Here is a 22916-nt window from a genome sequence, read left to right as displayed (position 1 = left end):
AAGTAGACTGGTGCTTGCTGGGGGGCAGGGGGAATAGGGAGTGGCTGCATATGGGCACAGGATTTCTTTTGGAGTGATGATGATGAAAATGTTCTAAAATAGGTGTGGTGGTCACACGACTCTATGAATAGACTAAAAGCCATTGAATTGTAGACGGGTGACTTGTATGATAGTGACTTGTATGTGTGGTGAGTTCTATCCCAATAAAGCTGTTAGAAAACAAAAGTCAAAAAGAGGGAAGTAGGCAGAGTGCAGGGGGGAGGTCAGGAAGAGCGAAGAGCATGTGCAGGTCCAGGCCGCTGAGCCCAGGGCGGAAGCCAGTGGCTGGGGGGGCCACGGCAGTGCGGCGGCCAAGGGAGCCGCAGCAGAGGGCAGCAGAGAGAGATGGGGGACAGAATCCCCAGGACCGGCGGAGGATGGTGCCGCCCAGTGACAGTGAAGGGCCCGTGTGGTTGTCATCAAGGGGCCGGATGGGCTCAGCTTCCTCAGAGGCACTGCCCCTGGCAGCCGGGTGGGAGGCCAGCTGCCTAACGGGGTCGCCGTCCCCAGATGGGATGGAACACGGGAGGGAAGCCGGCTGCCCGGCCCAGGCCCCAGTCACAGCCCGGACAGCGGGTGTATTGAGCGCACGGCCACTTGCAGCACTGTCCCTGGGCACGTAACCCACTAATGGAACGGAAGAGCCCATCAGCTCCCTACACCCGCACCAGGAAGCAGGTGTCATGGGGCCAGAGCTGGCCTTCAGGTTTGCGGTGCTGGCCGGTAGGAGACCAGGCTGTAGCGTCTGCCGGTGGGTCTTTGCTCACGCGCTGTGTTTCGTTCCAGAGGGCCTTCAACGCCCTGTGTCACAGCACCCACTTGTATGGCCGGAGGCTGGTGCTGGAGTGGGCCGACTCCGAGGTGAGCCTGCAGACCCTGCGACGGAAGACGGCCGAGCACTTCCACGGTAAGAGAACTGCCTTCCACGGTAAGAGAACTGCCGTCCACGGGCCGGGCTGCGGGGGCCAGGTTCCTGGTCCTCCCTCCGTCTCCTTCAGATCTACCCTCCGCCATCCATACGCTTCTCTGTGCCAGTGGGAGGTGCTGACCCAAGTGGGTGGCATTGGTGGCCTGCATGCCCTTTTGGTTTCCCAGTCAAGTCAGGTCATTGGGAGGCCTGGCAGGAAATCGGGGAGAGGAATAGCCTGGGTCAGGGTGGTTATCCACCCCCCCCCCACTTCCTGCCTGATTGCTGCCGGCTGGCTGTCATTGCCACCAGAGGCCACAGCTCACATCCAATGGCTCTCTGCACCCAGCACTCTCTGTCCAGGGTCTGGTGGCTGACCCAGGGACCACTTGCCCCGATTTCCCTGCACCTGCTAACCTGTTTACTGGACCCTCCTCAGTTACCCAGTTTGAGCGCCTTCCGCTTCCTGCCCAGGCCCCGATGGTCACAGGACCTAGCTCCACCTCTTCTACACCTTGGTGGCGTCACACAGCCTCGCCAGTAATGCAGTCCATCCCCAGAAAATACTTAGCCCCTGCCATGTCCCAGTGCGAGGAATGCAGCGGTGACCTCGGGGGGCTTTGGGTCCAGGTGGAAGGGGCTAGGTCCAGAAAGGCCTCCCCGCAGAGGTGACGTTTGTGCCCACAGGAGGGTTGCCCAGGGTTGGCCTGAGTGTGACACATGGAGAAACGGGGCGGCCAGTGCGGCTGGAGAGGGCAGCCAGAGGCCTCACACGGGCCTCGCCTTCTCTAGCACATTGTCTAGAAACAGCATGGAAGCCCTTTGACTCTAGCTCCACCTGCCAAACCCTTCAGAACACACCCCCGTGCCCACCCCAGTGGCCTTTCCTGCCTAATCCTTCCCCACCACACCTCCCGTGGCGGTCATGGTCTCCAAACGCCAGGCAGGACTCTGTGTCTTTGCATATGCTGTTCCCTCTTCTCAGAATGCCTTGCCTCTCAGTTTTGTTTTTCTTTTTTTTTCCAACCTGGCAAGTGCCTATCTAGCCTTTAAGCCCAGCTCAAATGACACCTCCTCCAAGAAACCTTCCCGTTCCTCACCCCCCCCACCCCCAGGTATCAGTAATGGCTCCATCCTCTGCTCTCCCACCTGTGTTCCTAAACCTCCTTGCCACGTCGTCATGTATTTCTTTTTTTTTTTTTTTAATTTTATTTATTTATTTGGTTGCACCAGGTCTTAGTTGTAGCAGGCGGGCTTCTTAGTTGCGGCATGCACGTGGGATCTAGTTCCCTGACCAGGGATCGAACCTGGGCCCCCTGTATTGGGAGCGTGGAGTCTGAACCACTGTGCCACCAGGGAAGTCCCCATCCTGTATTTCTTAACGATTCTTCTCCTCGCTGGACTGGCGCCTCCCCCAGGGTGGAGAGCGTGCCGTCGTGTGCCGTCGTGTCACCTCTGTCACTGATTGGTTCATCTCCGGGCCTCCATGCCAGCCTGGGCCAGTCCGAGGCTGGGGAATACATAAGCAAAGGCAAACGAGAAAGCAGAGCCATCAGGGCTAAGTACACAGTCGCAAGCACACAACTCAATAAGTCCCCAAATCCTGCCGTGCAGGAGGAGAGCCTATCCTTATCGACAGCCATTGACCGGCCTAAATGCACCCATCGGCAAATGTTTGTGTAAGGGACTCTCCCGTCCCCCTGCCCCCCACCCACCCACCCCGCGGGGGAGTGCAGGCTCAGCAGTCCTGCCCTGCATTGGAGAGCAGCCCCCTTCAATAAACTGAGCTCCAAAGACAGCATTTACTGCCTTACCCCAGCAGAAAGCCTCGACTGGAGGTGTTTCTGTGGGATTGGCTATCTCCCCCTATCAGCTGCAGGCCGAGGCCCAGACAGGGGCAGATACAATAATAATATCAGGAAAGACAGCAGGTTATTTGCATACATCTTCCCATTAATGCCCCAACAGCCCCGTGAGGTGGGCCTGATTAGCCCCGTTTTGCGGATGACAGAACTGAGACCAGCCGAGCATTAAAGGGACTCATGAAAGCTACTGTTTATTAAGGGCATCCTCTGTGCCAGGCCATCCTCTGTATGTGACACGTGTTGTCTCTTTCATCCTCACGGCAACCCTTCCAGCCATGGGCATGGCTGTCTACATTTAACAGACAGAGAAAGAGGTTCAGCCGTGTGCCCAAGACATGAGAAAGCCTAGAAAGTGCACAGCTGAGGTTTGAACTCTAGACGAGCTCTAGAGCCCTCCACCCCACCCTGCCACAACCCCACGCATGGCATTATACTAGCAGATGCCACTTGTAAAAGCCTTGGGCCTTCGTTAGATCTAGGGTGTGTGTGTTTACCGCACGGCTTCCTTCCTCCTGACTCATCCAGACCCTGAACCCAGAATGTACAGGGTCCCTTCCAGAAATGGAGGGAATGAATACTAAATCATGATGAGAAACATAGGTGGCCCTTTAGAATTGATACCCTGCGATGTGCGTGTTACCTTGTCCCTATTTACAGATGAGGAAACCGAGGTGCAGAGATGAGAAAAGGCCCCACCAAGGCCAGCGCTGGGTGTCAGAGCCCAGCCATGTGTTTCCACTTCTTTTGAGTCCCCTTGAGGGGACATTTCCGCCCCCCCACCCCCACCCCGCTGCCCAGGTTCTGGAAGGGGCCCCCGGCTCTGAGCTAACCAAGTGTGCAGAAAGGGAGCCCTGAGAGACCTTCCCCAGCACCGCGGGTGGATGTCAGGGTCCCAGCAGGGAACAGAACTCACCCCAAGCCTGCCATGCAGAGGTGGGGGCAGGGTGCAGAGGTGAAGGGGCAGCAGGAGGAAGTGATGCCCCTGGGGTCCAGGGAGAGCAGGGGCCTTGGGGATGGCCAGCTGGTCCCCAAGTTTGGAGGGATGCAGCCAGTGCCAGGGCCCTGAACCAAAGCAGGGAGGGAGCCAGGGAAGATATGCCTGCAGCCCCCTCTCCCCCCTCTCTGCTCTGCTCTCCTCCCGGGTCTCGCGTTGGCCCATCCATCAGCCAGAGGGCCAGGCTCCCCCATGACTCCTTCCAGGGGATGGAGTAGGACAGAGGAGGGATTGGCAGCACCAAACAGAATATCCAGCATCTGTGGTGACCCACAAAGGTCAGGGCATAGGGCGGAGGTGGGGGGCTGTTTTCTGGGGGGCAGGACCATCAGTGCCTGGCTTGGCGGGGATGTGTTCCGTCCAGAAGGGTCACTGGCAAACATGGCCAAGTGTCAGACCTCTAGCTGGCCTCACCTGTCTGGGGCGTGAAAAGGCAGCAAAGAGGTAGCCTGAAAGTTCGGGGCCCAAAGAGTCTGAAACAATTACCTATCATATTTATACCACACTCTTTCCAAACAAATATATGATAATCCTTAGAAAACAAAAGGACACTATCCAGAGCACAGCAAGATATGAGACAGGGACTTTTAACCCAGAATCCATGAAACCTTGTCTTCATGGGCCCTAGTCTAGGGCTGGCCTCAGAGGGGCTGTGAACACCCAGAAACGTTATTATCTGGTATGTGTATGTATGTGTGTGTTTACCTCTCTGGCAAGAGGATCTTTGTTGTCATCAGATTTTCTATCAGGTCATGGTCCCCAAAAGGTTAGTTTTAGGAGGAAGAGCATCAACTTTGGAATCACCAAGTCCTGGATTCTGTAGCCTCCCAGCTGAGCGTCCCAGGACAAGTCACTGTGCCCCTGGGGCTTCTGTTTCCCATTTTACAAATGGGGATACAAGGGTACTGCCTTATGGAGTACTGGTGAAGATGCTCAGGGCAATAACAAGAGCAGCGCGAGCTGCCCTTTTTTTTTTTTTAACCCACACAACACCCTTAGGAGGTAGATGCCCTTAATCACCCCATTTTACAGATGAAGGGACTGAGGCACGCAGAGATGAAGTAGCTTACCCAGGATCACACAGGCAGTAAGTGGTAGAAGCAGGGATTGAACTCGGACAGCTGGCTACAGCGTTCCATCCTTGGGGTGACTGCTCCCTACATCCTTCCCAAGTAAGCAGGACACCGCGGGGGGGAAACAGGGTAGACGAGTCGGCTGAGAACAGGTGCTCTGGAAGTGTCAGCCCTCTCACCCAGCCACCCCATTGTCTGCTTGATGTCTTTGGAAACGGGGTACCCACGGCAGCCCTGAATACTCAGAATAGGGCTGCTGGCCTCCTGCCCTCCTGACTGGACCCTTTTCCCTGCTCTGCCCCTTCCCTGTGGTGAAAAATACCCGCTTGTTTGTGTTGAAATCCGCATTGTTCAGAGCATCCAGGGCCCTGGCAGACTCCGAGGGCAGGTGGGATCCATGCCCAGTTCCCTCCCCCGGCCCTGATCTGTGCCAGGAAGGCACTCAGAACTCAGGTGGAGGCCCCGAGCCCCATTTGCCCAGCCTGAGCACCGAGGCCACGACAAAGGGCTCCCTGTGGAAGGTGGGCCTCGGAATGAAAGGCAGGCGTCTTAACCATTGGGCGGGACCCAGCAGGAAGCTTGCTGGCGACACCATGGCCTCTGAGCTGCCCTCGGGGACAGAGGGGGGTGGCCAGAGAAATAGAGAGGAGCTTTGGCCCTACTGTGGCCGGTACAATCAGAGTTCACCTCTGCCTCTGGGATCCAGCTCCCCTGGGGGAGGCTGTGGGGATGGAGTGCTGGTGGGCCGAGAGCTGCCCAGGCCCTGTGACCAGCCCTTCTCTCCTCCATTGGTCCCTGACAAGCCTAGGTCAAGGCACACAGCTCCATGTGCAGTCCAGGCCAGGTAATACTAATTACTATTATTATTACCATGACAACTTTTCATCTCTTAAGCCTCACTCCATGCCAGGTACTATCTATGGGCTTTCACAGGTATTACTCCTGTGGAATCCTGGGAGGTAAATACCGTCATTATCCTCAGTTTCACAGACGAGAAAATTGAGGCACAGAGAGGGCAGATGATTTCCCCAGGGGCGCCCAGCTACTAGTGGCCGAGTCAGGAGTCAGACCTGGGCTTTTAGCCATCCTGCTGGCTTCATATGAGCAGCTATGCACCGCTACCCCTTAACGTTTCACCCCAGTGTGCATCCTCGTGTCCGTTCTGTTACCTCAGGTAAGTCACTCGGCCTCAGCTTTGTCATCTGTACAGTGAGACTAGGGTGCCTACCTCACAGGGGAATTGGGGGGCTCACAGGAGATGATGCCTCTAAAGCTCTCGGTGCACAGTGAGAAAGCAGCAAGTATTACTTATCCTCCCCTCCCCTGCAAGGCGCTAATGCTTCTTCCTTCTCTGGGCCACCAAGAACACTCCCTGTTTTCCTTGCATTCCGGTGGAGCCAGGCTGAGGGAGGATGCTCTCTGGGTGGAAGAATGAGACATAAAGAAGAACCCCAGTTTTTAGAAGCCCGGACAATAAGGAACGTGTGAGAGAGAGAGGGAGGGAGGGAGAATGAATGAGAATGAATAGCCCATCACCGGGGCAGTGCTCAGGACGGTACGTTTGCATCTGTAGATGCCACTTGTCCCCATGCCTGGCACGTGGCAGGCTCTGATTAGCACACAGTAACAACAAGGAGGAGGAGAGGATTCCTCGCTGGTAAAAGTGCGTGATGTCTTGCTTTCCGATGCAGTCATGGGAACTAAACACACCCAGCACCCAGTCTGGACGTCGCCACTTATCTAGGCTCCCTATCCGCAGCCAAAAAAGCTCTTTTCAAACCTCCCCCCCCCGGCACCCCCTCCCCAAGCAGGAGGGTCTTCATTTCAGCCACTGTCCCTGTATCGTGGCAGGGCATTAGATATTCCCTCGCAAGTTGATGCTTACGAAATACCCATCAGATGAAACAGCCGAGGGCAGCTCTTTGAAAGTTGTTCAAAAAGCTGCCCTGGGTAGGCAAAGCCCTTGACCCCAGACAGCGGTGCTTGGGCCAAGGGAAGAGCAAGACGGCCCTCTTCCTCAGAGCCGCCCTCCCCTCTCCCCTGTCCTCTCCCTGCCTTCCTTCCCAGCCCCCGGAATCAGCCTTCTCAGCTGCAGCTCGGCAGCCCCTGGCAGGTGAAGTGCTATTCTTCAGTGCCTCACGTGCGGGCGGGTGAAAAGAGAGAGCGCAGAGGGAAGAAAGAGGAAAGTCGGCCACTGGCTGTGTCCTTTTCTTCCCGAGCGTGTTACAAACCAGCAGGGTCGCGGCATCGAGAAGCTTTCAGGGCCCCGGCAGGCCGCAGTACCTGCGAGCACCGCCGAAAGAATATAATGGTACGGAAGCAATCCGCCCGCACAGCCCTCTGTTTTCAAGCGGACACAGCCAGGGAGGCCTAGGCAAACAGGCTTTTATTGGGCCGGGAGCGTGGCTCTGCTTCCCGGCGTTGTCTTATTCCAGCTGGGAGGACTGATGGGCTGTGGTTAGCGGCTGCACCTTTCACCTCCGGAGCTGGGAGCGCAGACATGACCGGCATGGCAAGTGGCTGGCAGCGCCGCCGTCGCCCGCCTGCCCGCCCACCCCCACCCTCGGCCGAACCAGGCCAGCCTGGGATGCGAGATCTGCCATCTTCAGGCCCAGACGATGGGCGCCTGTCCCATCGGTCACTGGCCTCCAGCACGGTGGCTCTCCTAGCCAGGAAGGAGGGAGCCCGTCTCCTGGGGCCCTTGCCCCGTCGGCCTGGCCCCCAGCCCCCCATGATTCAGATCTCAGCCAAAGTGTCAGAGATTCTACTTTTCCCCGAAAGTTCCCTTGTGACACCGCGTACCTCGTCTCCCTTGAACTTTGTGTTCACGTGTGTGGTGGTTTCACCTCCCTACTCCCCGAGAGGCTTTATCCTCCAGGGGACAAGGCCCTCTCCATGTCCACTGCCTTGGCCCTGCATCTAGCACAGAGTAGATGCTCACTAACAATCGGTGGGGTGAATAAACGAACAGAGATAAAAGCCCTGATCGTCAGAAGGGCCCGTTCTAATGGAGCGTCTAATGTGTACTGGGCACTGCAAGAGGAGCCCTGCGTGGTGTGCAGCCAGGTGGCCCTAACCTTGACTCTTGAAACACCACTGGTCTGAAAGAGGCAATTGTGTGCCTTCTTTTTAAAGATGAAGTCAGGAGAAAAAGAAAACAGGAGAGAACTTGGTCGAGGACGTACTGTGTGCAGGAGACATTGCCAGGTGGTTTCATACACTCTCATTTTAGCCTTGCAGCTCCTTAGAAGAGGTGCTGTTCCCATTTTTCTGAGGTGCAAACTGAGCCCCAGAGGGGTCTAGTAACTTGCCTGAGGGCACACAGCTTTGCACACCGCAGAACAGCTCACTGTATTTTGCCACTCCCTACATCCCCAGCAGTTCCTAAATTTCAAATTATCCCCCCTTTTAATGGATCTGGGCTCCACAGTCCAGGTAGGGCCATGGTTACAAACTACAGCCCCACAGCCAGATTCAGCCTGCAGCCTACTTTTGTAAATAAAGCTTTCGGGGGGAACACAGCCATGCCCATTTTTCACGTAGCGTCTCTAGCTGTGTCTTCGCACTGTGAGGACAGAGTTGAGTAGTTGTGACAGAGACCCTGTGGCCCACAGAGCCCTAAAATATTTACTATCTCCCCTTTTACAGAAAAAGTTTACAGCCCCTAGGGCTTGTGAGATGGCTGCCCTTCTTTTGTCTAAAGCCACGGGTGGCTAATTCCTCCCACATAACCCCCCTTTCTCAGAGAACGTACAATTCTAGAGGCATCATAACCCCACCCACATCCTCCCGGCTAGAGTCCTCTGCTTAAGAATCCCCAGCTCGGGCTTCCCTGGTGGCGCAGTGGTTAAGAATCCCCCTGCCAATGCAGGGGACACGGGTTCGAGCCCTGGTCCGGGAAGATCCCACATGCCGCGGAGCAACTAAGCCTGTGCGCCACAACTACTGAGCCTGCGCTCTAGAGCCCGTGAGCCACAACTACTGAGCCCGCGTGCCACAACTACTGAAGCCCACGTGCCTAGAGCCCATGCTCCGCAACAAGAGAAGCCACCACAATGAGAAGCCCATGCACCGCAACGAAGAGTAGCCCCCGCTCGCCGCAACTAGAGAAAGCCCATGCGCAGCAACGAAGACCCAATGCAGCCAAGAATAAATAAATAAATTTATTTAAAAAAAAGAAGAATCCCCAGCTCTTCCTGGAACAGAGGCCGCAGTGCCTTGCTTCCCACTTCATTCATTCAGTCACTCAGTTCTCCATTGATCCTCTAATTATCCAGCCTTACTCAGTACTGAGGACAAAGCAACAAACAAAAGAGAAGGTGCCTGCCCTCATGGAGCTAGTATTTGAGTGGGAGAGAGAAATGATTTTAAAAAAAAAAAGGTAATAATGAGAAAGTTATGATGATTGCAAGCCCTGTGGAGGAAATGCAAAAAGATAATATCATACACTCGGGGGTGTGAAGAGGGAGGAGAGATTCCAAATGTGGTGGTTGGAAAAAGTCTTTCCGAGGAGTCAGTGTTTTTGTGTGATTCCAAGAAGCCAGCCAGCCCAGGATCTGGGGGGAAATCATTCCAAGCAGAGGGAGCCGCAGGTGCAAAGGCCCTGGGGCAGAAGCATGCTCATAGCAGGCCATTGTGACTAGAGAATGAGTCCAGGGAGGAGAGTGGTTGGAAACAAAGCTGCAGAGGCCAGAAGGGCTCCCTGGTGGGATCTTGTGGGGTGGGGCAGGGAGCCTGGCGTTTATTCAAGATACGGTGGGAAATCCCTCGAAGATTTAGAAAGAGGAGTGCCATGGCCTGATTTACACTCCATACCTCATCCTTGCTGCTACATGGGGCGTGCATTGTAGAGGAGCAAGAATATGGAGTAGGAGTCCCACTATAGTCGTCCCAGCAAGCCAAGGCGGTAGTCTGAGCAGGGACAGAGACAGGAGGGGTGGAAAGAAGCCAGTGGATTGAGCATATGTGGTAAAAGTAGAGCTGGCCAGACTTCTGGGAGGCAGGAGGGAAATTAAGGCCAGTACAGAGATCTTTTTTTTTTTTTTTTTTAAATTAATTAATTTATTTATTTTGGCTGTGTTGGGTCTTCGTTTCTGTGCGAGGGCTTTCTCTAGTTGTGGCAAGCGGGGGCCACTCTTCATCGCGGTGCGCGGGCCTCTCACCATTGTGGCCTCTCTTGTTGTGGAGCACAGGCTCCAAACGCGCAGGCTCAGTAGCTCATGGGCCTAGCCGCTCCGCGGCATGTGGGATCCTCCCAGACCAGGGCCCGAACCCGCGTCCCCTGCATTAGCAGGCAGATTCTCAACCACTGCGCCACCAGGGAAGCCCCAGTACAGAGATCTTTGCTCAGAGCGAGCCACTCGAAGGATGGTGGTGCTGCGTGATGATGAGGCCCTGGAAGCTGGGAAGAGCTGGTGGGGGTGGGAGTGATCCGGCCGCATGGGGTTTGAGGCACCTATTAGGACTCCCCATGGGATGTCAAGCAGATAGATCTATGAGTTGGGAGCTCAGGAGTGAAGTCTGGGCTGATATATAAATTTGGAAGTCATCAGCATACAGATGATATTTAAAGCCTGCAACAGTTCACCAACCCCCCCCCCCCACCATAACTTAATCATTCACAGGACGGCACATTTTCAAAAGACTGGGGACCAGGAGAGCCCATTATCCCCGTGCCAGCCCTTACAAATATGCCTCATTGATCTTGGCCCTGAAAACATAATCATCGGGCTTTAAAAATCACAGTCAGGAAAGTTCAAGCAAGTATGTCAAGTCACAGAGTTTATTATTCAAAATATCCCTCTGCCATGGATCTTTCCAGCTACCTGGAGACAGAAGGTTCCTATAGGCTCCCATCGCCTCGTTTTTATTCCTCCATTTGGGTGCCTCGCATTCCCTCCTTAAGGCTTTGCTGTGGCAGCCCTTCCTCCAGAGGTGTCAGAGGCTCCAGCGGAAGGCAGGTGAGGGAGGACTGTCCCGGATTGCCACAAAGAGTCCTGACAGAGGAAAGGTCACTATGGGCACCCAGGGCCACCCAGGAGGTGTTGCACCCGCGCCCCCTTGGAAGTGGATGCCCGCCCCTGTCCAGGGTGCTGAATTTGTTCTTTCTCCTGCTCCCAGCCCTGTTGGTGGGCAGCAGCAGGAGAGAGGTTGAAACTGGCCGGGAGACCCACTCTTTCTCACATGCCCCAGGCCACCCCAGCTGATGCAGGCAGAATCGAGAGAAGAAAAATCAGGAAGCAGGAGTCAAGGTGGCTCCTTGGTGGCAACTGCTAACAATGGTGCAAATGGCTGAGCTGTGGCCAGGGAGCCAGGTTCAGAGAGCCGACTGTTTCTCCCTGCAGAGGTGCTAGGGAGGCTGGGGGGGCCTGGAGCAAGCTGGAGCAGGTGTCCTTGTCCTCCAGGTCACCCCCTCCCCCTCCTCCCTCCTTCCACCCCCCACTCCCCCAGCCTCTTTGAGTGGTGTTTTGGAAATATTTCCAAGCGCTTTGGCAATATCCTGCACACTCTCTCCCCCTTCCCCCGGGAGCGGCTGTCCGTGCGGGGAAGGTACTTGCTCCCAATCCAGCTAAATTGTTATTGACTTGTGTTCTCTGCGTTCTGCAAACATTTCACTCGGCTGTCGCCAGTGAGGCCAGGAATCCCTGCTAGGGCTAACGGGGAAACCAGCTGTGCCGGGCCATTTCTCCTGCTCTTCCTCATCGATCATGGAATTAAACTGACAGAAGGAGAATTTCAGAGCAACTTGGGAGGGGAAGGGGCTGGGCCCGGATTGGATGAGGGTTCGGGGACCTGGGGACCAGAGTGCTGGAAATAGGGTCAGGAGGAGTGTGGACTTGCCTCCAGGGTTGTGGCTGGTGACAGGGAGTGGCCGGGTTTGTTTCTGAACTGTAGGCTGGCCCAGGCCTGAGAAGCCCAAGGAAAACACACAGACGAGGAGGTTTTTATTACTACTTCATGACCACAAGTGAAACCAGTGGGGTTTTGTAGCCAGAGAGGAGACAGAAAGTAAATCAGAGGCTGCACTGGTGAGCTGTCGGCTGAGATCACAGATCTTTATTTTGCCTAGAAGATAAAGGGGAGAAAAAGTGTTGTGGTTTTTTTAAAATTAATTGTCACTATTTTGCTATCAGAGGATTTGACCTGAAAGTCAAGATTCTGGCCTCTCTTGAAAAATCAGGTCTGACCACCCCAGGTCCTACATTCACATAGAGTAGCTGGGGTCGAGTTACATGGGCTTTTTTTTTTCTTCTTCTTCTTTTGCCGCAGTCTGCAGCCCTCCCTATAGTCACCCACCCAGACCGTTTAACTCCATCACATTTGCACTTATCCTAGCACAGACAGCATCCCACCTTGGCCCCTCGAGACGATGTTACTGATTCTTTCCTTTTAGCCTCTACTCCCAACCCAGGGCCTTTGCCAAGAGGAAAGGGACAGACAGGTAGTTAATGTCGACCAACCTCCTAGAAATAGGAAGATCCCTCCAGGCCCGAGACAGGAGAGTGGGGCGGGGAGCGGTGGGGGGCGCCTTCCAGCCTCTCCTGGTTTCTTTTTCTTTTGTCCTCTGCAATGAGTCACCTTCCCCTGGACACTCCCCTGCCTCCCTGGCCCGCACAGGCCGCTCCAGCACCTGTAACTAATGCAAACACATGCAGGACCAAGCCCCAGAGCCCGCAGGCTTAGTGGCCCCACGGTCCTACCAGGGGCTGAATCCACAATAATCCAGGCCAGGCACCTTCACCAGCCCTGGTGGATGGAGAGCCGCCAGCCTGGCTGCCTGGAACTCCTGTGTGCCCTGGATGCCCAGAGCACAGAGCAAGATCAACCCGCCGGGCTGCACCGGGGCTTCCTGCTTCACAGGAGCCAGGTCCTTAGCACTGTGATTCATAACGGCTGTTGTCACGGCCGTCTCAATAGCCAATGCCCACCCCAGGCCATTTGCATCAGAACCTCTGGGGGTAGGGTCCAGGTATCTGAGGTTTTCCAGATGATTCTATCAGGCCGTGGGTTGGGAACCAATAGCTTCTTGAAAAAATGGCTGATGCAGGCACTGGGCCGCGGCCATGCGGCCTGAGTCTGTTTCACGCCTTTCCTGTTGAGAAGTTCCTTCTGAGGAGTCTGGGCTGGCGTCTCCCCCTGCAGGGCGGGCAGCTGAGCCACAGGACCACAGGCATCGCTGTGGGGTGACGGGAAGACCCTGGGACCAGCCTGATCTGCGCTCAAGGCCCCATTCGGGGGAGTCTTCCCCAAGCCCTAGAACAGCTGCTTATGCATCTGGAAAATGGGGCAGTAATATCACCCAGCTCGTGGGAGACCTGTGAGTCCACACCCAGCCCATGCCTGGAGCCCAAAGAAGCTGGGCTCAAAGCCCGAGGACGCAGGGTTCTCTGCCTTCATGTATGGTCGGCCCCGGCTCAGCCTGCTAGGTTCCCAGTTTCCTGAGTACCGCCCGCTCTCTGGGTGTCCTTGGACGATACCTGCGTTGTTACTTTTAACATGACTCAACACCTCTGTGTGCCTGGCACTGGGTTGTGTGCATCCAAGCCTTATCTGTTGAGTCTTCTTGTGGCGGGCAGTACTGCCATGCCCTTTCTACAGATAGCAACTCGAGTAGATCAGACGGCCTGGGGCCAGTGAGTGACAGAGCTCAGAGCCCAGCTCTGCCCTCCCTGGGACCCCAGCATGGCCTCCGTGGCTGCTGGTTCAGTTTCTCCTTTGGCGGCTGTATCCCTAGCACCAGGCCTGGCACAGAGTATATATTCAATGACTGTTTGCTGTGAATGACTGAAGGCTGAAACCCTCAAGGCCTGAGATCAGGAGAGCAGGCACTGTCCCCAGTTAAAAAACAGGAACACTGAGGAATGGAGTTAAGAGGCTCCCTTAAATCCTTGAGGTGGCAGAGGTGGGCCTGGGGCCCAGTCTCCCGTCTGCCAGCCCCGAGCAGGGGCTTTCGGATCACACCTGGTTGTTGGGGGACCAGCTATGTTCTGAAAAGGTACATCCATGAAACAGCCTCCTGGTACCGAGAAAGGGCCACTCGTTTGGTCTTAGGAGCCAGGCTGATCCTCTCTCTAAAGAGTGCCCTTTATTCTGTGATCATCTAGTGTGCGCCTGCTGTAAACAGAGCCCTGGGAGGCAGACCCATCGGGGTATCTGAGGGTTTTGCCCATGGGGGCTGCCAGTCTGGAGCCTGGGAGGCAGGGGGACCCAGGAGCAGGCAGCCTCACACGCCAGGCCAGCCCTCAGGGTGCCGGCCCCTCGCAAGACCCACATCCTGTGTCTCCAGCACCGTAATGTCCCCAAGGGTGGGGACTGCAGGTTGCCTGTGCCCCCCGATGGCCTGGGGCAGCAGGCCACTCAGTCCGAAGGCTGTGGTGCCTTGTCCCAACCTGGAATCCCGCCCTCCGCTCTCAACCCTAACCTCCTTCCTCTCCTCCCCTCGAGGGACAGACCGGAGAGAGGGGCACACCTGCTCCCCCTCCGCCCTCCCCCCCAGCCTGTTGGAGTCGCCTCAGGTACGGTTTTAACAGGGGAAACCTGCTACATGGGCCTGCACTTTACAGTTTGCCAAGGCCTCGCCTACCCTTTGTCTCGGGGAGTAGCAAGCTCGGGACTTCCAGGAACAGGCAGAAAACACCCAAATAAACAAGACCTCCCATCTCCAGGGGCAACTGGCACACACCCCATCCGTTATCCTTAGGTGGGGACATGGGCCCAGTGTGGCCAGATCAGCCAGTTTCAAGAGAAACTAGAAATGGAGATTCTTGTGTAGCCTTTCTAGTGTTTACATATTAGCAACTAAGTTTTTTTTTTAACGTTCCGTGATGTCAGCAAATCCAGATGCCCTTCAGTGGGCCTGCCGAATGAGGCCCTGCTTCATCCCATTTGGTCACCTATAGACAATGGTGTCTTAGCTTGGGTTCCCTGGAAGCAGCCGCTGACCAGCTAGGTAGGAGGGGAGCCAGTTTGGGGGATGCAGTGAGCAGGCCCCACTGTACAGCCCACAGGGACCCCTGAGAGCCGTGTGGCACGTGCCTCAGAACTGTCCCCCGGAGTCGAGGGAGCTGGGACATTTCTCCAGGGGACTTAAATCCCCAACACTTCCAGCCTACCCTGTGCCAGGGCGACGCGTGCCCTTGTGGCCAGAGAAAACTCCCGGCCCTCCAGGCGGGAAGCTATGAATATGTCCCAGAGCTGCCCGCTAACGCTGCAGGTGACCGTCAGGAGGGGGCACCCACCGCGGCCGCTGCATCTGTCGAGGGCTGGTACTGCCATCCCCATTTTATGGAGGAGGGAAGTGACCTGCCCACGCGCTCTCAGTAACAGTACCCGTTAACGACAGTAAGGGCGGTCACTTTCCCCCGTGTCTCCTGCGTGCCGGGCGCTGTCGTAAAGGCCTTCACCATCTGTGCCCTTCTGAGGCTCTTCAGTACCCCAGGAGCTCGGTGCTCTTCAGTACCCCAGGAGCTAGGTGCTCTTCAGTAACTGCCGAGACTGAGCACAGAGAGGGGAGGCCTCGGCCCCAGGTGGCTCAGCCGGGGGGCAGCAGGCTTCCCTCCGATCTGGGCAGCCTGGCTACGGCCGGCAACGCCATCAACTCCGAGCCCGGCCGCCCCGGCCGGTCACACCTGCCTCCTCTCAGGGTTCCTTTCAGGATCCCTTCTCCCCGACCAGCCCTGAAGCTTTGCCCTGTCCTCCCGACAGCCGCCCCCCTCCACCTGCCTGCCCGTGCCTTGCGCGCAGGGCGACAGCGCCAGCCAGGGACGGGAGAGAGACGCGGGCTGGCGTTCTGTCAAGGAATTAATTGAAAAATAAAATCATTAGATGGGAACTCCAGAAATGCAAAATGGTGGCTGGAGAGTGGGGAGGGGGGCGGGGGCAGGACTGTGGGGTTGCTGGGGGACGGCTGAGCTTTTTGTCAAGTTAATTTCTTGGGTGTTGATGTTTGGTGACATTCACTTGTTGTTTATCTCCGGGTGCAGCTGTAATACTGAAAGAGAACGCACAGCTTGTTTCGTTTATTTATTTTACACCTTTCTCCGGTTCTGCATTATGTTTGTTCGGTGAAAACCCACTGAGGCTTTTGATGTCGGGGAAATGGGATTTCAGCAGCTGTTCCCGGCAAGCAGGGCACTCCGCGTGCGGGAGGGGCCGGCGGGGGGTGCTGGGTGTTGTCTGGTGGGGACTCGGGGCCCGACGTGTCCTCTGGGGGGCGGGGCGGCGCTGGGGGCCCGGCCTGAGCCAGATACACCAGGCCCCAGGGTACCAAGCCCTTGGGGCGCCAGGCTCCGTGCGTGAACTCGCTGATCCTCGCCACCGCCCCAGGAGGTCGCGTCTCCACCCCCAATGTACAGACAGGCAGCCGAGACCCAGAGAGTACAAGTGACCTGCCCAAGGTCACCGAGCATTAAGTGGCAGAGCTGGGACCTCAGATTGTCTGACTTCCGGGGGTCGTGGAGTCAGCTGGTCGCTAACGAGTTGCCTGCCCCTCACCCCACAGCCGTCAGTGGAGACCCCTGTGCCTCTCTGGTTTCCAGCTGGAGGAGGGGGGATCGTACCTGCTTTGGCCTTGACCAACCAAATCACTTCATTCATTTACTGGACAACCATTTATTGATCACCTACTGTGTACCGGCCTTCCTGTGACAGCCCCTGCCCTGCTGGCGCTCCCTGGCCGAATGGCAGAGGGACACATTAAATCAACACCTCTGATGAGAACAACAGTAACAAAGATGGTGATCTCAGCACCGTCCTGGAGCCCTAACCACGTGCTGGCGTTGCTTCTCTCTCCTCCGTGCTCACCACAGCCCCAGGAGGTAGGCATTCCTAGTGGCCCCATATTACAGATAAGGAAACTGAGGCCCAGAAGGGCTAAGTCTGCTGCTCGCAGCCTCACAGCCAGTCCATGCTTGGGCTGTGGGTTGAGTGCCCACTGTTCCTGAGCACTGTTACGATAGGTGCTGGGGACAAGTCAGGGGGCTCTGAAGGGCTTTTGCAGGAAGAAGGAGCCCTCACCTCCCGGGGAGTCAGGACGGCAGCAGAAGGCAGCCACAGAGAAGGGAGGGTGGCGGAACAGCCCCGTCCCCCCACATTATACATGAGGGGTTGAATCTCGGACGGGGCACGTGCCCTGCCCAAGGTCACCCAGCTCGGGAACGGTCAAAGCCAGACGCGGTGGCCACACGCTCTGTCACCACAGGGTCCTGCGTGATCTTGGCCCTGTCCCCAGGCAGGGCCCCTCGGGAGATGCCACAGAGCACAACACAGAGCATGCATGGGTTGCAAACTGGACCGTCTGAGGTGGAATCCGGGGGCTGCCACGTGTTAGCTGGGGGGGGCGCCTCGGGTGTGTACGCTTCTCTGCACCTCCGTTTTCCCACCTGTGAAATGGGGGTGATGACACCAGCCTCCGGAGGGTTTATGAAACTAAGGTGAGACACCACTTGTAAAGTGCCCGTCCTGTGTGTGTTTCCTCTTCCAGCTATGTCCCCCCTCCCTCTGGGCCTCAGTTTCCCCAGTCTCGGTGCCTCTCTTCCCACCACTCCATTTGTTTGTTTGCTATCCCAACAACTGCAGTTTTACTTTTTAAAAGTTACCCACATTGGTGCCCCTTTTTATTCATTCACTCAGTCATTCATTCATCCATTCTTATGTTCAACAAATGATGACAGGGCACCTACTGTGTGCTGAGCCCTGGGACGGTATCTCCCTGTCTGGCTCACAGTCTGGTGGAGCCAGGCCAGCGCGGTGCTCGGGATGTTCAGATGGCAGAGAGGCCCTCGGAGCTGGCCAGGCCCCTAGTGACCCTGGGCCGTGCTTCTCTGAAAGGTCCCCCAGGTGGGCTGGTGCCCGAGGGGTGCCCTGTGCTGGCCACTGGGGGCACCGGGAGTTCAAGCCCCAGTCACCGCCTGCAGGGTGCTCCTGGGCCAGCTGGGTAAGAACCACCCGTGTGCCTGGCACCTGCCCCCTTGCCAGTCTCAGAGTCATCATGGTCAAGCCGTGGGAAGGAACACAAATTCTGCCAAGGTGAAAGCGGTGGCTGCCACCGTTGTGGCTCCTGCTCCACTGGCCACCCCCTCGGGCCCCAGGCCAGCCCAGGAGAACAGGGACCCGCCGTCCCAGGAGCTCAGATCTATCCCCATCGTCAGCCTCTGGGAGGGGGGCGTCAGTGCCAGGCCCGCAGGTCCTATTTTGCTGCCCTTCTATTTCCCGGCTCCTACTACCTGCCCAAAGATTCAATTTCCAGAGACCGTTGCGCACCTCCGGCAATTATTTGGAAACCCAGAGGGGGCGGCGGGGGCGAAGGAAGCAGGTGTCTGCCCCAGCCCGTCTTGTCCCCCCTCCCTCCTCATGACTAACGACATGGTGATGATGGCCTGAGGCTCCGGCCGGGCGGGCCTCCCACCCCTTCCTCACCCTCCCTGAGGGGCCAGCCCCTCCGCGTCCCCCCTTTCTGCCCCATTCGCTCATCCCCTCGTTCAACAGCTGCTCATGGGCACCCACTAGGTGCCAGGCAGTGTGCTAAGGCAGGGGACACGGCCGTGAACGGGATAGCTCTGTCCCCAAACGAAGAAGCGCCCGCCGTGTGGTGAGAAGCGCTGTGGAGTGAGGAGGGGTTGGAGAGCGGGGACCTGTAGACAGTGGCCAGGGGAGTCCTCTCTGAGGAGGGGGCATGGGAGCAGGGCTGTCTGGGTGGGCATGCACTTCGCGGGCCTGGGAGGGGCCGGCCCAGGCAGTGCCTCGAGAGTACCACGCAGAGCTCCCGGAGCAGAGCAGGAACGCCTGTCCTGGAAGGATCCCTCGGGCTGCTGTCAGGTGGGGGGAATAGGTGGCCCTGAGGGTGAGGGCGGAAGCAGAGTCCGCTGAGAAGGTGGGGGTGCTCGGGTCAGGCAGGTAGCCGTGGAGAAGAGGAGAAGGGTCAGTGTCCGGGTCAGGTTCTTAGGAATGAGATGGAGAAATAGCCTCAAAGAGGCCAAGTCATTTGTCCAAGACCACCTGGCAGAGACCCAAGATGCTCCATCTTGAGGGCGAGCGTTGGGCTGGGCTCTGGGGAGACCCGCTGCCTGCAGGAGCCCCAGACCCAGTGGGGAGATGGCAGCTAAGGATCACGGTGGCAATTTGTCCCACCCGGAGGACTTCACAGAGGAGGTGTTGTTTGAACCAGGGAAGGAGTGGCTATTGGGACAGCATCCAACAGCTGCCTCAAAACAAGGCCAGCGTTATCTGGGGCTGAGGCTGACCATGAATGAGTGGTTAGACTAGCAGAGGGACTGACAGAGTCAATCTAAGCCCAGAGCCTACCCCCTCCCACCCCCCACCCCATTCCCTTCCTGGAGGGCCAAGGGGACCAGCACACCTCCCCCCTCCACCCTTTGTCTCCCTGGCGATCTCTGGGCAGCACCTGAGACTTTTATGAAAAGAGGAAAGACAGTGGGCTTTGGTGTGTCTTGGGTCCTGGTTTCACCACTTCCTAGCTGAGTGACCTTAGATTTACCTGTCTATGCTTCAGTGCTCTCACCTGTGAGAGGTAATAATAATACCTACCCATGGGATTGTTGAGAAGATAAGAGCCATAGCACAGAGCAGATAATCAATAGTGTTTGGCACCCAGGGGACATATATTTTGCCGAGCCCACCATGCCCTTTCACACTGTGTATCTACATCCCCTTCCCCGTCTCCTCACAGAGAACTCCTCTGCATTCTTCAAAGCCCAGGTCAAATAGCCCCTCTTCTCTAAAGCCACCTCTAATTGTTACTCCCTCCATGCCTCCTCTGGAGTCCTTGAGCATCCAGTCACCCAGCATTTACTAAACACCTACTGTATGCCAGCCACCTACTATACCATTAAGAGTCTGCAACTCCAAGAGAACAGGAACTTGTTTCCCAAGCCCTGCCCTCGCTTGACTTGGCCTCTCTGGAGGTTTTGGCTCCCCCTACATCAGGCAGAGATTCGCTAACCTCTGACCTGCCGGGAAGGGCCTTCCTCCCTGCTTTCCTCGGTGGGTGGAAGATGGGCAGGGGTGGCCGACAGGGCCAGGAGAGAGGCTGCCCCCTGGTGAAGTAGAGACTGACCCTCCGTGTTTCTCTGTCTCCCGCTCTTTGCTCTCTTCCCCTTTCTCATACCTCCTTTGATCCTCCTTCCCCCCATTTCTTGCCTTTGCTTATTTCTTCTGTCTCATCTCTCTCCCCCGTGTCTGTACCGGCTCTCCCACCTCCCACCCCTTCCCTCTGTTCCGTTACTGAATCCCCTCCCCGCCGCTCCCTTTTTGCTCTTCCCTTCCCTCTCCCTCTCTGTCATCTCTCTCTTCCTGCCTCCCAACCCTCTCGGCTGTTCTTTTCTCCTCTCTTGCCATCTGGGCTCCCACAGAACCCCCGAAGAAAAAGCGGTCTGTGGTGTTGGACGAGATCCTGGAGCAGCTGGAAGACAGTGAGAACGACGGCGAGGAGCAGACCCTTCAGCTGTGAGCTGGCACCGAGGGTACGTGGCTCCAGAGCCCTGGGGACGGGGCACAGCCGCTCCAGCTCTGCGCCCCCTCCCACGGGGGCTGGCAGGGCCGCACCGCCGGGTGGGGCAGGAGCAGCAGGCAGCCCCGCCCTCCACTGGTCCAAGGTCGGAGGGGACGATGGCCTCAGCCCCCTGCCCGGGCATCCCGGGCCCCAGACACTGACTGCGCCTGCTCTGTGCCCGGCACTGCAGGGCCAAAGAACAGGCGCAGCATGCCACCGTGCCCGGCAGTCCCTCGTGGCAGCACGAGGATCCGGAAGTGGCAGAAACTACCGAGCCCTGCGTCCAGCCCAGCCATTGGCGGTTCCCGCACGAGTTCCCCCTCTTGCTCCTCCTCCCAGCAACCCTGAGATGCAGGCAGGGCCCCACTGTGCCGGTGCGAAGGTCGGGGTGCAGAGGGACTTCAGGGCTTGCACCGGGGTGCGCAGCTACATGGGCTTAAGGACCCTCGGGCCCCACTGCCCACGAGCCCGGAATACTCACCAGGATGAAGGCAGCTGTCCGGAGTTGGGCTGTTTGGGCATGAAGCCCCGCTCCACCCAGCACAGACTGGGGACCCCTGCCAAGTCAGCTCACCTCCCTGGGCCCAGCCTCCTCCTCACTAACTGGTTCCCACCTCAGAGGGCTTTAGCGAGAAAGAAATGTAATGATCGTGAAGAACGCCAGGAACAGTGCTGAGCGTGTAAGGCGGGCTCCAGAAGCTTCTGTTCTTGCTCCCCCCTCCAGGGCTGCTAAGCTGGAGTTCCCACCTCCGTCTCTCCACGGGACTGCTCACAGCCTGGGGCGTGGCCTCTGTCCTGCCCCTTCCTCGCCACTTGGGACCCTGAGCCCTGGTTTAGTCACCAGAGCATCTTCTGTCCGCGCTGACCATGGGGCCACTCCCGAAGCACCAAGCTCCAAACCCAGACACTGGCTCATTGGTTGAGCCCGGCTGTGTCACTAACGGCAGACGCCCTCTACTCACAGGCTGCGGACGCTGTGAAATGCAAACAGGTCCCCAGCCCTGGCAAGCAGTGTCCCAAGGCTCATCCCAGACCTGGGGTGCCCACACCTACTCCCGCCTGGAGATTCACACGCAGCACACACCGGGAGGGGGATGGTAGAGAGTAAAGAGCTATAACCCCTCTGCCCTGGGTCTGAACCCCAGCTGTGTGATTTTGGGACCAGCGAGGTCCCCTCTGACCCTCAGCTTCTCTTTCTATAAAATGGGGGTGATCTTGTACCTACCTCAGGGACGGTGCTTGGACTACATCAGTCAATCCAAGTAAAGCCCAGAGCAAGCACTCGTCAGTGTTTTTGTTTCCTTCTTCATTTGGGGCAGCTGGGGGCCCCGAGTGAGAGCCCAGGGATCTTCTGACTTGCTGTGTAAAATTCAGTCTGTGTATTTTTCTGGGAGGAGGCTTCAGTCCACATCAAGCCATTTTCGGAGTGGCCTGGAATCCAAGCAAGAGCACACAGCGCTGACAGCCCTGCAAGGCTGAGCGTGTCCCCAGTTCCCTGGGGGGCAGGTGCTTCCTAATCCATCCTAGGTCATCCCTGGGACATAATGGAAGCAAAAGACACAGACCCGGCGTGGCTCATTCCCAGCTTTTATAGTGAGGTGTCTCCCCGACATCAGACCATAGAGCCTGTGTGGGGCCCTCGGGTGACCGGGCTCCCAAGTTTCCATGGGTCCCAGGGATGACAGGGCTGGGGTCCACCCCCTACCTCCCCACTACTTGTCCCGTTAAGGGCCATGTGGATTCTTCTGGTTAAAATTGTAGACCCGTGGGCCTGGCACGGGAGGAGGCGACCTTGGCACTGACTTCACTGAAGGTACTAGAATGTCCCCAGATCGGAATTCACCACCTCCTGGTGTTGCCATGCCGGCTCGGGCTCTGCATTCAGACCATTCTGGGTCCCTGGTAACATCCACCACTCACCAGCCTTGTGAGCATGGGCCAGTGACTTAACCTTCGATTCCTCAGTCTCCTCATCTTTAAAATGGGATGGTGCTAACGGCGCCTCCATATAGCAGGGGTATTGTGAGGCCCAGAGAGCTTCAGGCACCTGCAGGAGATGAATCTGACCCCAGGGCCTCGGGTCTTTCTTGACCTTCATGCTTTACTGTCTTCCCTGTGTCCAAAAGAACAAGCAAGCAAGCCGCGGCCCAAGCCCAGAGAAAGCTCAGGACCAGCAGAGGAGCGAGGGGGTCGTGAAGCTGATGGCCTGAGGGAGCGGCAGGAGGGAAAACCACCAGCCACTCAGCCAGCTGCGCTCAGGGAGACTGTGGCCCCTTCCCTCCTGCCTGCCCATCCCAGCCTGGCGTCTGTACCCCCAACCCTGGGGGCTTACTCTCTGGGGTGGAGGGGCCCCCCATAAGCAAATAGAAGCAGTCGCTTCAACTCCCCTAGAGATCTCGGGGGGGTACCCCGTCCCCCCACCTTCATGCCACACCTGGCTCTCACCAACGCCCACGGCAGACTCCACGCTCCCCCAGGAGCACTGCATTCTCCACGTGCAGCCAGGAGCTGGATCATGGGGGGTGTAGTT

At 57.2% G+C, this 22916-nt stretch overlaps 1 protein-coding gene across 2 annotated transcripts in view; it reads left to right on the top strand.

The window, feature by feature from the left end:
- Positions 1-21667, top strand: part of RBM19 (RNA binding motif protein 19) — a 120939-nt gene extending 99272 nt beyond the window's left edge. The window contains exons 23-25 of one of the 2 annotated variants that reach the window (XM_061169404.1): positions 826-946; positions 20247-20357; positions 21111-21667. In XM_061169404.1, coding sequence (XP_061025387.1) covers positions 826-946; positions 20247-20344 — 219 coding nt within the window. In that variant the 3' untranslated portion in view covers positions 20345-20357; positions 21111-21667. Of the gene's footprint in view, positions 1-825; positions 947-20246; positions 20358-20576 lie in introns of both variants that reach the window. The other variant, XM_061169405.1, reaches the window with a different exon arrangement.
- Positions 21668-22916: the final 1249 nt, after the last annotated feature.

Source organism: Eubalaena glacialis, chromosome 15, assembly GCF_028564815.1.
Source record: "Eubalaena glacialis isolate mEubGla1 chromosome 15, mEubGla1.1.hap2.+ XY, whole genome shotgun sequence".
NCBI lineage: Eukaryota > Metazoa > Chordata > Mammalia > Artiodactyla > Balaenidae > Eubalaena > Eubalaena glacialis.
This window is presented reverse-complemented; position numbering and strand designations above follow the sequence as displayed.